Here is a 16,405-nt window from a genome sequence, read left to right as displayed (position 1 = left end):
GGTGGTTTTACAAATTATACGATCACAGTTAATCATATTGCTACTTAACCATTTTTAATCACAGCTACAGATTCTCTGTACAGGATTTGTATACTTCTTGGCTTAAAAGACAGCTCAATAGACTGAGCAACTTTCGCTTTAACACATTAGGAGCAAAATGATTTTAAGACAGGAATAATTTATTTTCTCACAGCAGTCTAACACCTGGAATTTATCCTAGTATGGTGCAAGGACAGTGGTAATAGCACTCTTGAAGAGTAGATTTAATAACATATATTATTAGCTCCCTCTTAGTGGAGAGAAACTGAAATGAAATAATTTGTTTTACTTCCGCTGCTGAAGTGGGCTATCATCTTTCTTTTTCCTAACTTTAAACTAACTTTGCTTTTCTATATGCTTAATCTGCATTTATGGGAAATAAAATTAGGAGTAAAACTATACAAGTAAAAACAAACATATTTGAAAGGTACATCAAAGTGTCTTATTCTCTTTTAATTTCTAACTTAAGTGAAAAATTGAGATATGAGCCTCTACCTGCTCATTACTATCCTGTGTGTCTGTATATAGAGTTTGTTTTCCAGAGAGTAGTGAAAAACCCAACTCTGTTTACTACTTGTGCAATTCCTGCAGCACTTGAAAGCTATAGTTTCAGTTCCCTACTTTAAAAACTAGGGTTCATTATAAACCACAATTCATAATGTTTTGTTTTTCTTTTTCTAAATTGGTCAATATCGTAGATGATGGCTGATCTCATGTTCAGGAAGCAAGATTATGAACAAGCTGTCTTTCACTTCCAGCAGCTCCTAGAACGCAAGCCAGGTGAATATTAAGCAGTGATATTTTTAATTCTTTCTGATACATAGTTCTAATGAGAGAGGGGGATAAATATCTAAAAAATACTTTGATTAAAAAGAAATGTGCTATTTATAGTGTAATGGATACTAAAACCAAAGACCACTACTGTATAAAAACCATAAAGTTATTGTAGGGGAAGATGTGAAAATTATTTCTAGTAGATACAGTAATTTACTTTGCAGTGTAATGTGCATTGTTTACCTCAAGCCAAATATAGCTAGGGTGTTATTTACTTGTAACTGTAAAGCACTTTCTCTTGTGTTTAAGATACCCAGTGCATGAATACAAAGCTAGCATTTTATTTTAAGACTAATAAAGGAAACTTCTCGGACAGGAATAAGTTTCTTTTAGCAATTTGGAAATTATGACCAGAGAGAAAGCTACTCAAATCTATTAAAATAATACTATAATGAATGTAAAACTTTCTAGTGGACTTTGTGAAAGAAGTCGTGAGAGTACAGCAAATGTTTTTGTCTGAATGCTTTTCAAACTGAACTACAACTATCCTTATCTTTATACAGTTTTTTTTAGAAGTATTGCCAGTATGACTTGGTATCTTCATTCTTGTATCTGTGGTTGCTACGTAATATGCCTTATGTATTACACAATATATCATTTTTGTATGTGAAAAAACAAGGCAGGCTCGCTATTTTTTAAGCTATTTGTACAGCAAATAACTGGAATTACAATGTCCTAATTATTTGTATATTTAGATAACTATGCAACCCTTTCGCGATTAATTGATCTGTTAAGAAGAGCTGGGAAGCTAGAAGAAGTCCCAAGATTTCTTTTAATGGCTGAAAAACATTCTTCCAGAACAAAGCTTGAACCAGGCTTTCACTACTGCAAAGGACTGTATCTTTGGTACTTGCAAATATAATAAGATAAGGTTTATTTGATTACGTAGTACATATTTGAATTAACTTTCTTGTTATCCGTTATCATTCAAACGTGTAATAAGTAATATAGCACTACTTTCCTAATTATTTAAGGTGCTAGGATTTTAGGAAAGCTTTCCTTTTCTCTTCTGAAATACTTTCCAATGAGCTTCTCTTGAAAATGAAGTTATTTTATCTGTCTCACATACATCTTTCATATTTCCTACTTGTTAAAAGGGATATTCTTGCTGGTTCAATAATATAATGTTACTTATTTTCAAATTTTAGAATTTATCAGAGTGGTTTTAGTCTGCAAAAACAAGTTCCTCGCAATAGTATGCATGCTGTTCAAACCTTGCATTATCAGTGTGTGCAAGTGCGTCATCTGTTTTTCAAATGCTTGGGTTTCTTCGTGGTATTTGGGGCAGCGAATTTTACTTTCCCAGCTTTAAATATTTTAATTATCTGTCTAGGTACACAGGTGAACCAAATGATGCACTCCGACATTTTAATAAAGCTCGAAAGGACAGTGACTGGGGACAGAATGCAGTCTACAACATGATTGAAATTTGTTTGAACCCAGATAATGAAACTGTGGGTGGTGAAGTCTTTGAAAATCTGGATGCTGACATAGGGTAAGTGAATGAAATAAATATTGCTTGGGTTCTTCTGTCATACCCTTTCTCTGCCACCCCTTAATGTGCCTTAATTTAAATTGCTACAACTTTTGAGCTCATCTAATGGTTTGAATATTCTACTTACTATATTGCGAGAGACCATCCTAGTATAAGTTGGTTTCAAGCAGAAAATATAGAAGACTTTATCTGGAATCCTGGTCACTTGCAGTGTTAAAAACAGCTTCTTAGGTTGAAACTGCTGTTGTTACAGAGAGAATCAATGTAGAATGCCTATATAACAGAGCCATCTTGTACGAAATGGCATGCCTTTAGCATGGAATCAGTACTAACTCGTAATTAATTTGGTGTATATTAAAAAAATAAGCTTTTACAAACACTTTCTGATAACAGTAATTCAACAGAGAAGCAGGAGTCTGTGCAGTTGGCTGTAAGAACAGCAGAAAATCTTCTGAAGGAACTCAAGCCTCAGACCATTCAGGGTCACATTCAACTGCGGATCATGGAAAATTATTGTCTCATGGCAACCAAACAAAAATCAAGTGTTGAACGAGCACTGAACACTTTCACTGAAATAGTAGTTGCTGAGGTTAGTAACCTGTCTCATTTCTTCAGTCTTCTCTTTCACACTTAGTACTTTTTTTTTTAACTAGTCTCACAGTTTGTATTCAGGAATAGTGGCGTGTGCTAGTGCTATTAGTTCTAAGGATTTTTTTTTTTCCTATTAGAGAATATTTTATATAAAATTTGAAAAAAAAAAAAACATGCTGAAATAACATCATCTTTTAGAAGTTTTAATTTGGATTGCAAATTTATAACTCAACTATATGCTAATATTGCCGGTTACTGAAATTTGAATAGGCTATTTGGTCTGAGTTGCTGGGTTTGGTTTTTAATCCCCAGTCTTGCCAGCAGAGTGTCTGATGATATAAGTCTATACAGTACCTTCATTCTATAAGCAAAAACAATTAAATATAAGCTGCCTTCATGTACTTCATGGCAATTTGACAGAATTTAGATTCCAGGGCAAGGTTATCCATCTGCTTAAAATTCATCCTTATGATGGAAATCTTACTTTATAGCTACTTGTAGTCATTAGCTTTAGGATTAAAAACAGATACTCTTGTTACCAGCACCTTTCAACATATTTTATTTAAGCATGTGTAGATGCATTTAGTCCATCAGAATGGCAAGAAAAACTTAAGTTACTACTACCTATTGACTGTGTGCTACGCTGCTCCTTGGCTGAGCTGAGTATACAAGCTTATCTTGTGTGTAAGGCAGTTCTGAGAATCACAAACAGGGTGTCCCTCTGCCTCCAGTACTGGCTTCCCAGTTGTGCTCAGAATTGATCTGAGGTCCTGTGAACCTTGAATGTTTTTCACATGGTGACACAGTTCCAGCAGGAAGAATGCTCCAGTCTATTTAGTCTTCTCTCCAGGGTTGCATAAAATACACAGTTTTAATCTCTTCAGACTGAGAGAACTGAGTCGATTCCCTCTTTGGGTAACTTCTAGGTAAGTGCTCTTGCCTTGGCTATTATAGGAAAAATGGTCACCTCTCTTTTCCTGAGCTCCATTTTGAAAGACTGTAACGTGACAGAAGGTTAAAGTGCCTGAGGTTATTGATCCATGCTAGGTGTGACTGTTGAGGGAGAGGGGAGGTGAGCTGATCATTATGTGCAAGAGGGGCTTTTGGTAGGGGCATTTTTTTTAACCCACTATGACAAGCCTATTTACAACACAACTCTACAAAGAGGTGTAGAGGCAGAATACCAATAGTGAGCCAGGAACACTGAGAAAGAAGCTTTTATGGTAGCTGCTGATAGAACTACCCTGCATTTAGGAAGCAGTTTTGGGATATGAGCCCCATTCTCATCTATACTCCATGCTAATAAAGGCATGATTTTAAAAATCACACTGGCTCCTGCACTGCTTACTGCTTGCTTGAGGCTCTTGCATAAAACGGTGGCTTTTAAGAATCCTGTTCATTATACATAGCTTTTGGATACAGGCAGTTTAGACTTACATTTTTAGGAGCTGTACACCTAATAATAGGAATCGGTGTCTCTGTTATTGACATTTGACAGGTACTTCTAAAAGTAGAAAATACCACTTGTATTATAACTCCAAGTGAGTTCAGTTTCTATCTGAAGTATTTATTTGTGTATCAAAAGGATAGATCTTAGTGGTATCGGAATGCTTCTTGTTGAGATGAAATACCTGCAGATGCTTTCAGTGTTTCCTGAGCCTGGAGAAGATTGTTTTGAGCCCAAACTTATATTTAACCTCTTAATTATTTAACGTTGTTTTTATCGTTATGATTAGTCTTACAGAAATGATCATATCACTAGATGAAAAACATGTTTGTAAGATTGGATGTTCGATCTTTATTTCCTGAGATTTAGCTTTTGGTTTAGTTTTCAGATACCTGGTGAAAGTCTTATTTTAAAAAAAAAAAGTTAAAAGCAAAATAAAAAAGCACCAAGCAGTCACTATGCTTTTTACTGCAGAAGGATCATATACCAGCACTTTTGGGAATGGCCACAGCCTACATGATCTTGAAACAGACTCCACGAGCCAGAAATCAGTTAAAACGGATTTCAAAAATGAGCTGGAATCCCATTGATGCAGAGGAGTTTGAAAAGAGCTGGCTTCTGCTTGCAGATATATATATTCAATCTGCAAAATATGATATGGCAGGTGAATTATTAAAACGATGCCTTCGTCATAACAGGGTAAGTGACTGCACATTAGAAGTAACCTTAGTAACCTTCTATTTTAATTCATCTAAATGTTTAGTTTTCCTCTGAAACATGATTTTGAAATGTATTTCTCTTTCCAATTGCCTGGTATTTCACTTACTAAGGAGAAGTAGACCAAAACAAGCCATGAAACCAGCAGCTTCACACTGGAGGGTAGTAAACAAACCTGTGAATGCTGTTTAGTCATTTTAATTCATATTCTATAAGTTAAGCAAGTTTTAGCTGTGGTAACACTAGAAGCTTAAGGTGTTTATGGAATGTCAGAGATGCATTTTACTGAGTCTCACAAACCTGATGAAGATGTAGCCATATACATTTCGGAGACTTGCTCCATTTATTAAGAGATATTACCTTCATATCTTAAAACATGTTTTTAAACATTTATGGTCATAAGCCTACTACTATACTGTACTTTCTTTTTTAATGCTAGTATTAATCCTCTGCTGTGAAGATACTGTCTGGGGACAAGCTCTAAGGTTTTTACCTCAGGGTTTCTAAGCAGGTAACCTGCTCAATACCCTACTTTGACTATAGGAACAGGCACAGATCTTGGCTCTTGCGCTTATTTTTCCTTTTGTCCCTTTTTGCTGATCACATTTTTCCATCTATACACTTCACTTTCCTTCACATGAAGCACAACTAGTAGGCTGGTCTTCCATAGATACTATGCTGCAGGTTCAGGATCCTGTTTATAGTGCACGGATTTGGTTTAGAAAAGGACCTGATGCTGTATATTTCTTTTTCTGAATTCATCAGTACAGAAGGTAAGGTTCATTATTCAGTCACATTTCTGCAGCCTCCTTGAGAGGTAGACTTCTTCTGAATTTGTACTCTTTTTATTTCTAAATATAAAATTAAGAGGCAACTACAACAGTTCTTGGTATAATGGTATTATGTACTTCTGCAGAGATGCCTCGTAAAATAGGATGTACTCAATTTCATTTTTACAGAAAATGAGTTTGAATTTAGTTAAGAAAAAATTCTGCCTTAAGGTCAGTTACACACTTGACCAGGTGGCCAAGGGAAGTTGCAAAATCCACAAAAAAAAAATGGAGGATAAACATGAGTCATCTCCCAAAATAAGACATATCTTGAAATAGGTGGCCTGTTGAGCAGGTATATACCACAAATGATACTTTGTTGCAGAAATTCTCAAGCAGCTCTAAAAACGTAGCCTACGCTAGCCTGCCAAGTTGTTTTCTTCTAAAAAGTTTGAGACCCATAAACAAGCTCTGCTTGATAGGAAGGAGGATGGCAAATTAGAACTCTGCAACTCCGGTTCCTTATCAAAACAGCACGGTAAAGATACTGACTTTTCTACAACTTGCATGCAAAGCAGCTAAGCAGGAATTGTACTATACAAATAGATGTTGGATATTTTAGATCTTAGAATTCTTGTTAATTCACAAGACAATATTTTGCATTGTATTCTCCAATTTGGAAGATTTGATTAGATTGAGAAAACATGTTATTGAGATGAATTAGTTTTTAGGATTGTTTTTAGCAGTCAGAATTGAATGACATGGATTTATATATACAATTTCAGTAAATATATCGAGTGAAAATTTCATAAAAGCCTCGTATCTTGTAATATGGGTTTGTTTTGATTTTAAAAGACTTAGGTTTGGTTAGTAAGATCCCAATGAGCAGATTGTTTCTATGAAATTGGGGTTTCTTACTGATTACTCTTCTTGATTTTGAACTTTTTGTTTTGTTTATCACAAATGAGCGGGGGAGTATATTTTTATCGTCATCTCCCAGGCATTCCCATACTGTTTATCCCAGTATGCTGTGATTTGAAAGCTTTTCATCAGTAGATTTTGGAAGTCTAATTGGAAATGGTGAAGTTAAAGATGGAATGTAACTTATATATCAGCATTTCTTTGCTCTGCCTATGTAAACAAGGTGCATGTTTTCAGAAAAGCTTCATTTTTCTCTCAAATATTTGACCTTTTGGCAGGATGATAATATAAGCTGTTCACAGTAAGGCCATATGGTAGTTAGTTTTGCTTATTTTCATAAATTTTTTTTTCTGCTTTATGTAAGAAATATAAGATTTCAGTATGAATTACTGTATCTTTTATAATAACTTTTATTATGGAGTTAAATTGATTTATATGTATGTGTAACATAAGCAAGGCTAGTATTTTCATTTAGTGCTTAATAGTTTTTGGAATCTGTTTTTCAGATGCTTGTAACTTGCCACTTGGAGTTATATAAAATGAAATATTTAATGGTTGGTGTTCTCTTCAGCATATTTGTGTCTGTCTTTAGCTTTAAGTGGAAAATTATAATGCAAAACAGTTTCCAAAAATAAGGCTATGAAAGTATCTTTTTAAGAAAAAGTGAAACAAACAGTATTTGTGGAAGGTGCAATACTTTTCAGCTGGACTTGAAATGCGGCTGCCGTAGGGTTGTTGTTATTAACTGAGAGAGGTATCTACAGGGTTCCTGGAGGCTCTAAATATTTTTGAAGGAGTAGTTGCAGTGTCCTCTGTGATGAACTCTATACTTGACTCAGAGTAACTTAGGAAGTCACTGTGCAGAATTCCCTATAACTGAGTTCCATATAACTGATTTGTATTACAGATGTTTTAAATCAAGACCGTCTTGTCATCAAAGTTAGTACAAGTATCACTTATCCTTTCCAGTTGTATAGATTTGAAGTATTTAAGCAATTAAGCTGTTGGTATTATTATATATAAGCTTACCTAAATAAAATTTTGAATGAATACTTATATTTTGCAGTCATGCTGCAAGGCTTACGAATACATGGGATACATAATGGAAAAGGAACAAGCATATAAGGATGCAGCAATAAATTACGAGATGGCATGGAAATATGGAAACCAAACTAATCCAACAATAGGCATGTATATATAACCTATACGTATGATTTCAGGCACTACAGTAGGAATGAAACAGCTACCCTTTACTGGAAAGACTGCTTTTAATTTTCTGTATAGAGAGCGTATCACTGGCTTTCCTCACATAAAAACCACAGATGTTTAAAGATGTACTTAACAGTCACTTAGCCCCCATGGCAAGAGGTAGCAGTTTTATGATACTTCAGAAGTTCCTGCTTACTGTTTTAGTACAAGGTTTGGTCTGAAACCAGTCTTAGTTTGCTCATTGTGAACAACTTTCTCTGCAAGTACAGCATTCACTTTTAGTAATGTATTTATAGTAAGGCAGTATGTACCATCTATAGTAGAGAACCTTTTATAATACCCAATATATATCTGATGGTGGCAGATCATTATCAAAATGAAATAATTAAATCAATCAGACAAATTATCTATTTATATGGATAAGGTTTTATATACATGAGTAAGGATTTTAAAAGTAAATCCTTTAAATGTCTTTATATGTGGTTTCAAAAAGATGGTTAACTGAAAACTTGGGATACTATTCAAGTTCCAATTTGGATGGTTAATTGAAGTCTACACTAAACTGTCATATTTTTAGACTATTTTAATGTAGGAAACCCTTTATGAAATGGATACATAGGATAAAATGCCCTTTCCTACTCAACACCTAGAGTCTGTCTCTAGGTCCCAACATGGGTGGTTTATGCAAATTCTGTTCCAGGTTTTGGGCTATGCTTATGGCCCCTCAACAATACATACTTCTTGCAGTCTTTAATCTGTGGTCTTTTTTTGTGCCCTAGGTTTTTTTTAGTGTTAGGGTGAGGTAGCCTTTGGCATCAACTGGAAAAACTGTTTTGTTAACAAGATTGTAACTGCTATGCATATGAACTGCCATACATTTTGTTTCTTTAACTCCTGGATGCTGCAATGGTTTAGTTCATGATTTTATATAATATGATCTGTAGATTAAAGTAGTGTTTTATTAATGGAACTAAATGTTTTGTGGTTTAGCTCCATCTTTTATAACACAGTTAAAGATATAAAAATGCACATGCATGGATGGATTGCCAAAACTAGATGTTACCCTATGTACTGTGAGTCAAAAAATTAGGAGGGTCAAAGCAGAAGGAAGACTCAGATGTCAAAACAGAAATAAAAATGACTGATAGAAATCTGACTTAGGTTATGTGGGAAAAACTCTAGATGCCTAAGTATGAGTTTGGTTGTAGTAATTTTACTAGTTGTTCCTGCTCCTGTAGACTGACCCATGAATGTCTTGGCTAAGATATTACAGTTGTTGATCAAATAAAATGTATTAGAAAGAAGAAGTTTTAATAGTAAAAAAAGTGTGATTTCTTGAGTTTGTAGAGAACGTAGGTCAAGACTTTCCTTTTGCTATTTTGAAGCCCTCTAGAGGGTAAGAATTGAACAAATGACAAAATTGTTTGGTGTCTAGACAGCAGAATGCCTTAGTGAAATTAAACTGTGGAACGATCTTGCATACAAAAAGTGAGAGTATGATCTTCAAGGTGCTATGTGCACATTGTTTTCTAGTTTTGCATACAGCATTGTGAGAATTATCATGCATTAAAACTAAAATGGTTAAAGCAGCACAAACTGCATCTGGCAAGTAAAACTGCATAAACTGGTATCAGATCCCTCGTACTCATTTGCTAGTGAGGATAAGTTCATAAATGAAAGATCCAAATTTTCAAAATTTGGAAATTGCATGCTTATAACCTTTTTTCCTCAGTCCTGATCTCTGTCCAGACTGATATACTTGAGCTATACCTTTTATGTTGAAAGTATCAGCCTCACATGTTGCTATGCGACTTAGTTATTCCATGTGACTTTTTTTAATCAGTGGTCTGCTGACAGTGGAACAGAATAGCATTTTAATTCCCTAGTTTGTTATTGCTATCCTGATTTTTTTTTTCTTCTTTTGTCCTTTAATAATGGAATTGCCTTTACAGAGGGACAGTGTATTGCAGGTCACAGTGAGAAACTCTGTGGGGTACCATAGTGATTGAAAGAGGACAACCACTATGTATTGTCTGTAGTAACACATGCTCTCCAGAATAATGTCTCCTTTTGATTCAAACATAGCTATCAGTGTGTAAAGGACTTTTACTTACTACTTGAAGTGACTTTCAGTAGAAATTTTGATCTCTACAGGCTTAGATGAGAGAATACAAGAAAACAAACATACTAACTTTAGAAACATATGGTGACCAAAATGAATCTGAATGTGATATTTTCATCATTCAGTACAGAAACTGAAATTGTCTCCTTTTTTCCCCTTTTACTTGCAGGATACAAGCTGGCTTTCAATTACCTGAAAGGAAAGAGATATGTTGATGCAATTGATGTTTGTCATAAGGTAGAATATGTACTTAATACTCTGTCTACTGTAGCAACTTTCTTTTACATAATGATCCTTTTTATTTTTTGTTGAGTTTAAATTTCTAAGATACACGGCTTAATGTCAGAAAGACGCCCTATTTAATAAGTTTGATTAAATTAAATATCCTTTACATAATCTGCTTTATCCTGAGCTCCAGGATAATGAACTGGTAAATAAGAGATAATGGGTCTGGCTATCATATGTGGAAGCATATTCAAATGGCAGCACCTTCTTTTGGCCCTGTGGTTGAAACTTGGTAAATCTATGCAGAAGTATAGCTGAAGAAGTTAATCAAATGTTAGTATTAGAAGACACTGTTAGAAAGTAACTTCCACTATTACCTTTGTATGGTCCAAACATAAATAGAACAGATGCAGAGTAAGAGGAAGGGCTGCTACTACAGAAGCAGAGTGAACATTATGAATTAATAATTATTAGTATTCATAATGAAATAAACTATATTTGCTCTTTTGGGGGGAAATAAAGGTAACTAGAAAGGACAAATTGAATGGAAGGATAAGGGAAAGGAGGGAATTGAAGGACAAGAAGATGAAGTGGGTACAGTAAGAAGGAGCCTGAGAGAGTGAAAACATAAGAGCAGTTTATCATTCCACAGAAAGTATACTTAAAACCTTGCAACTGTCTCCAGAGGTCACTGTTATGAATGCATGGATTTCAAGCCACCCAGAGGCTTTAGTCCTTGACCCCTGTATCTTTCGCACCAAGGTGACAGGGCAGCATGAAAGGGAAGCAAGGTGTCTTTGATAAAGCTGTTCTTGACCTCCATACATGGTAGTCTCTAGCCACAGTTAAATATTTATGAATTCTTAAAACAAACTTGTCATGTTGTTGTTTTAGTTTTAGAGTGTAAGCTCAGTGGTGAGGGGGATAACTAAACACAGTATTCTTTCCTTTTAGACACAGAACTTTTGGGTTGTTTTGTCTTTTGACAGGTTCTTGAAGCACATCCAAACTATCCAAAGATCAGGAAGGAAATACTTGACAAGGCCCGTGCATCACTAAGAACGTGAATTTTTCTTTTGTATCACTCATGGATTTGTGTTTAATCTGACTTCAGAAACTATGACTGAAATACTGCAGTGACAGAGACCATATCAGCACACAAGTATTGTGAATATGATTAACTTAATTACACTGGAGATCTGGATTATTTTGAAGAAAAATCTGCAGCCCTGAAAGAAATTGTATTTATTCTTATTCAGGAGAGAATACTGCTTACATGTGTGCTATGTAAAGTGTCATCCAGCATCATAAAAAAGTGTCATCAGCATTATAAAAATGTTTTAAAGCATATAACTCATCCATTTGAAATAGCACTCAAAACAATAGCCTATCCTATCTAGTGCAGGTGCATTGTTAAGATGCTGGATTTCAGTTCATGTAAATCATTTATAATTACAGTGTAATCTTTATTACTACAGTTTTACTAAAGTTTTTTTATGTATATTATAAGCACACTTTTTTTAATCTTGAAAAACCTGCTATATACATTGCTCTCAATGCAACTTACATTTTAAATGAAAATCTAATATTTAAAATTAAGACCTTATGTAAATATTCAGTAAAGGCTTTTATAGATCATGCAAGGCTTAACCAGAAAATAAATTCTGTGTATGCTGTCTATTATCCACCTGTCCATGAAGAGAAAAGTTTGACATTTTTAATTTGGAGTGTTCAGTCTTTCAACATTGTATGTGTGGACAGTACAGTCATATGTGCAGAAGTTATCACTCATTTGGTTTAATCCATGTAACATACCTTTCTGGAGAAATCATTTTGATTACAGGGGATTATGATCTTGTCTCACATATATAATATGCCTGTGGATCTCCAAGGGAGCAATAGCATGTCCTAAATGAATGAGAGGAAGGAGAAGGGTCAGGTTTTATTCAGTGTTGCAGAATTTTTGAAAAAACAAATGCCTAACAAAAAAAACCTGTTATGCTGCTGTATTTGGTTTTCAAACAGCACTTGATGTTGTATGTATTTAACTAGAAAGATAAAATGGCATGAAAAGAGAATTCTTAATACTAGTGATTAAGTTTCTTAAAATAACCAATCTCAGTTTCCTCCTTAGGTAATTTTAGCTTTTCATGTTGACATTGTGTAAAGTCACTTTCATTTGATTTTTGGGTTTCTTTTTTATGACAACTGAATGTTAAGGCTACAAAAGGGAGCCTGTTTACAATCGTATCTAATCTTGCTTATCAATAACTGGGTGCTGTATCTTGGGTAACTTTATAGCCGTGTTTCCTAAATAGATTGACATGCATCACTTAAGCAATGATGCTACCTACTGGTGGTTTCCAGGCTCTACATTCCAGTAACTTTTGAGCTGTTGGTCAGCTTAACTAAAATTAATAGATTTGTCTCAGTACTATAACACTTCTACAAGATTTGTGTGAATATTAGAATTGAGAAAAGACCCAAAAAGCATCCTCTCCTTCCTTAGGGAACCTTGAAACTTAGCTGTAGCTTTATCCCTTCCGTTTGAGCACTGGCAGTTGGCGTGTACATGACTGTACCAGGTTTTTGCCTGCAAGTTGTGCAGCATGGTAGAGCTCCAAGGAAGAAGACTTAGGAGACTGGGGAAAAAACAATGGTATGGGAGTGGAATGAGGAACATGGAAGGATCTGGAAAATGTTGAGGCTGGGGGGAATATAAGGGAGCTGGGCTGTGGGCATCAGTAGACTATGAATTCTTAAACTATGTTGTTTAGGTTTTTTCCCCCACTGCTACAAGAATAAGTACATAGGACTTATCAAGGCAGTTTCTAGTAAAACAGTGTTTCTTTGTACACAGCCCTATTCATACAGGATCAATGTGGTTTTGCTTCCTCAATAGCATTGGAATAACGTTTAGCTGAAGTTTAGAATAAAAATGGGTGGTTTTATATCAATACATGCAAGATGTTTTCAAAAAAGGCAAGACTAATCTACGTCTACTTTATTTTGTTTTTATCATGAGCATAAGATGCACATTACCCTTTCATAAGATGGATAACAGGTTAGGTAATGACAATGCTAAGATACAGAAATCAGTTGATAGAAACTGAATGGAGACTTTGAGCTTTTCATGGCTAACTTTTGGCGAAAAGCTTTATTCATATATCATGCAGGTAAATGATTTCTGAATTCCCTATTAGCCATCTTAGCATATCTAGCCACTAGTGTCTTTTATGGATGAGGTCTTTAAAATAAGAGTGCAGATGAGGCACATCTTTGGATTTCAGTTAAAAAAAAAAATAATGGTGGCTATAAATAGTCCTTTAGAGAATCTTGCTTTAATATAGTATTCCCAGAAGAAATAAGTGGCCTTTCCATTTCCGTTTTGGTTTATGTAAGCCAATTTAAGTTTTTCTGTCCTTACTAAACCTTTTTTTACTTTCTCTGCAGAAGGAATGGCTTTGTTTCATTTCTCTTTACTCCAGCTAACTGAGAGTGTTAATTTTAGCTTTTCTTCTGTTTTTACAGTTCCTTATTTTAAAAAAGCATGTCCTGGTCGCTTTTTTTTTTTAATCCCCTTTCTTAATAAATGGTTTTGAATGGAAGAGACTCCTGGGATGGAGGGGAGTCAGTCATGCTAATTTCAAAGAGCTGCAGTCTTTAGTGCGGTGTTGCTTAGCAACCCATCTTCCAGTTTTGCCTTTGGTGAATAAAAAAGGAGAGTGAAGCTGTGGTTTCTATTGATTCATTCATTGAAACTGGAAATCTAAGCATCTTGTAGCTATAGCAACGTAAGCCATAGGTGTCTCTTTCTCTCCTCGCTTGCTCCCCTTTCCCCTGCAGGTACAGAATGCCTAGAGTATCTTCTCGAGGATATGTAAACATTTTTGGTAACAGCATACTAAATACTTTTGTTTTAATTCCCTACTGCTTTTTTTCAGATTTGTACCAATACTAGAAAGATGGTCTGGAAAGTATCATTAGGTAAAATTAGTATAATTAGCTAAAATAACTAAACTAGCAAGACTCTTATAGAAAAATAGACTAGAAATAATTTGCATGTTTTTCTCCTGTTTTTGTACTAGGTTTGACTATTATGAGTTATTTATCAAATGTGGCTACAGCAATTTTTAGCAAGACTCATAAATCAGGCAACTCTGGTTTAGTAACCTAAACCTTAATCTTGTTAGCTATTAGATGAGTGGGTAGCTTTATAAACATAATAGTTTAAACAGTTTGTAGTGTTAGAGAATTTGTTGAAAATTTTCTGAACGAATTATCTTTTAAAGTGGTCCAAGAGACATTTCAGGGAAGTCTTGATAGTGGGGATGGATTCTGGCTCTTTGGAAATTGATCATAAAGAACTCATTAGTGTGTTCCCTATACAATGCTGAACACAAAAAAAAATAGGAAAAAGAAATTAAGGGAAAGTTTCAGTAGCAAGTACTTCTCCATCAGCTTGTGACTATGCCACTTTTTAAAGTAATATCACTATTTTGTCAGTTTAGGCTCCTTACAACTGTGATTTCGATTTCTGGCCTTGTTCACTCTCTGGTTTTACCTCTTGCTTCATCTTGCAATGAAATCAGAACTTTTTTTTTTGAAACATTTACCTGCCTTAAAATGTTGAGAATTGGACCATTACTGCAAAAATCACATGCTTTTATCTCTGCTAAAACTTGGTTTAGTAATTATGTGACATAGCTCCTCTTTTAGCAAGTGCCAAGTGAATGGTCTAAATCTTGTTCCGAACTACTATTTTCTTTTTAAAGGAGTCAGTATGCCTGTTAATGCAGGCTTTATTCTGGAAAACAGCAGCTTTTAAAATGGTCACACTAGAAATTTGCCTTACTTGAATTTTTTTGTGCTGCAAAAAGTTGCATGTTGGCTATGCGTGTCTCAGGTGATGTAGTACTTGCTACAGTTCAGGCCTTTCAAAGGCATAAGGAAGGATTTTAACATGCTAGAAATACCGGAAGATATTAATTGTGATTAATTCTGATCTAAATCTTCATTAAGTGTTCCTGGGGAAGATGACTTCCATCATAAAATACTGGTATTAACATTTTTTTCAGTGCTGTAGAATCAGGATAACAACTGCCAATGCACCATTTAGTTGCTGAGCAAATTTAGCTATACCTGCAGTTCAGCAAGCTGAAAGAAGTCAACGCTGAAGCGCTGGCAATTGCCCTACTTTTATTTGAAAGAAGGAAGAGGGAGGTTCTATGCTCTCTTAAGGGAAGTTAGGAGCAAACTGTGCGATTATTACTTTTTTTTCCTCCCCAAAATTTAACCATGTCTTATATATATAAATCAGATTTTTATATAAAAATATAAAAAAAGTGATTTTTATATCCATCCCTCTGGGAAACTTTGCATTGTAACGGAAGGGAACTCAGTGTGATATCCTTTCTCTCAAACTCTGATCTCACCTCTAAGGGATTTTGTGTTCTGTTTCCCAGCAACGTGAGCTGGGAGTGCTTGGTCAACCACATCTTACACTTAGGTGTCTGAAGAAAAAAAATCACAGCACCCTGCCGCGATGCTTAAAATGCAATCTGTAGTTTGGATGTTAAAGCATGCATAGATGGCCGTGCCCCGCTGCGGCGCGCATTATGTAATTGTCTAAAAATTACGTTTTCCTTTGGGTGCAGAAGGCGAAGAGGGATGAGTAAAGCGTTCCTCTCAGAAGCGTGCCTGCTCTTGAATTCCTTCAGCAGCAGCCCCCAGGCGCTCCTGCGGCCGAGGGCCCGTGTCCCCTCGCCCCGCCGCTGAGGGTCTCCCGCTCCCCCGGGCAGGGCTCGCTCCCCCGCGCGGGGCCGCGGGCGGCGCGCATCACCCCCCCCCCCCCGCCCCAGCTGCCGCCGCGCGCGGCCCCCGCCGGCGGCAGCTGCCTCGCGCACCTGGGCGCCAGGTGAGGGCGGGGCAGTGCGCAGGCGCAGGGCCGGCCGGCCGCGCGCACCTGGCGGCCGCTGAGCGGAAACCGTAGCAGCGCGCCCGGCTTCAGCCTCCTCGCGCCGTGGGCGGCCTCC

The 16,405-nt window shown here is 36.0% G+C and overlaps 1 protein-coding gene across 7 annotated transcripts in view; it reads left to right on the top strand.

Moving 5' to 3' along the window:
- Positions 1-15,684, top strand: part of TTC21B (tetratricopeptide repeat domain 21B) — a 47,407-nt gene extending 31,723 nt beyond the window's left edge. For 4 of the 7 annotated variants that reach the window (XM_072873949.1, XM_072873948.1, XM_072873951.1 and 1 more), the window contains 8 exons: positions 738-819; positions 1,569-1,719; positions 2,207-2,368; positions 2,762-2,957; positions 4,881-5,105; positions 7,881-8,001; positions 10,315-10,382; positions 11,360-15,682. In XM_072873949.1, the coding sequence (XP_072730050.1) occupies positions 738-819; positions 1,569-1,719; positions 2,207-2,368; positions 2,762-2,957; positions 4,881-5,105; positions 7,881-8,001; positions 10,315-10,382; positions 11,360-11,437 (1,083 nt within the window). In that variant the 3' untranslated portion in view covers positions 11,438-15,682. Of the gene's footprint in view, positions 1-737; positions 820-1,568; positions 1,720-2,206; positions 2,369-2,761; positions 2,958-4,880; positions 5,106-5,766; positions 5,897-7,880; positions 8,002-10,314; positions 10,383-11,359 lie in introns of those variants that run through there. The other 3 variants (XM_072873952.1, XR_012044255.1, XM_072873953.1) reach the window with 3 other exon arrangements.
- The last annotated feature ends 721 nt before the right edge of the window (positions 15,685-16,405 follow it).

This window comes from Ciconia boyciana, chromosome 10 (genome assembly GCF_034638445.1).
Source record: "Ciconia boyciana chromosome 10, ASM3463844v1, whole genome shotgun sequence".
Lineage (NCBI taxonomy): Eukaryota > Metazoa > Chordata > Aves > Ciconiiformes > Ciconiidae > Ciconia > Ciconia boyciana.
This window is presented reverse-complemented; position numbering and strand designations above follow the sequence as displayed.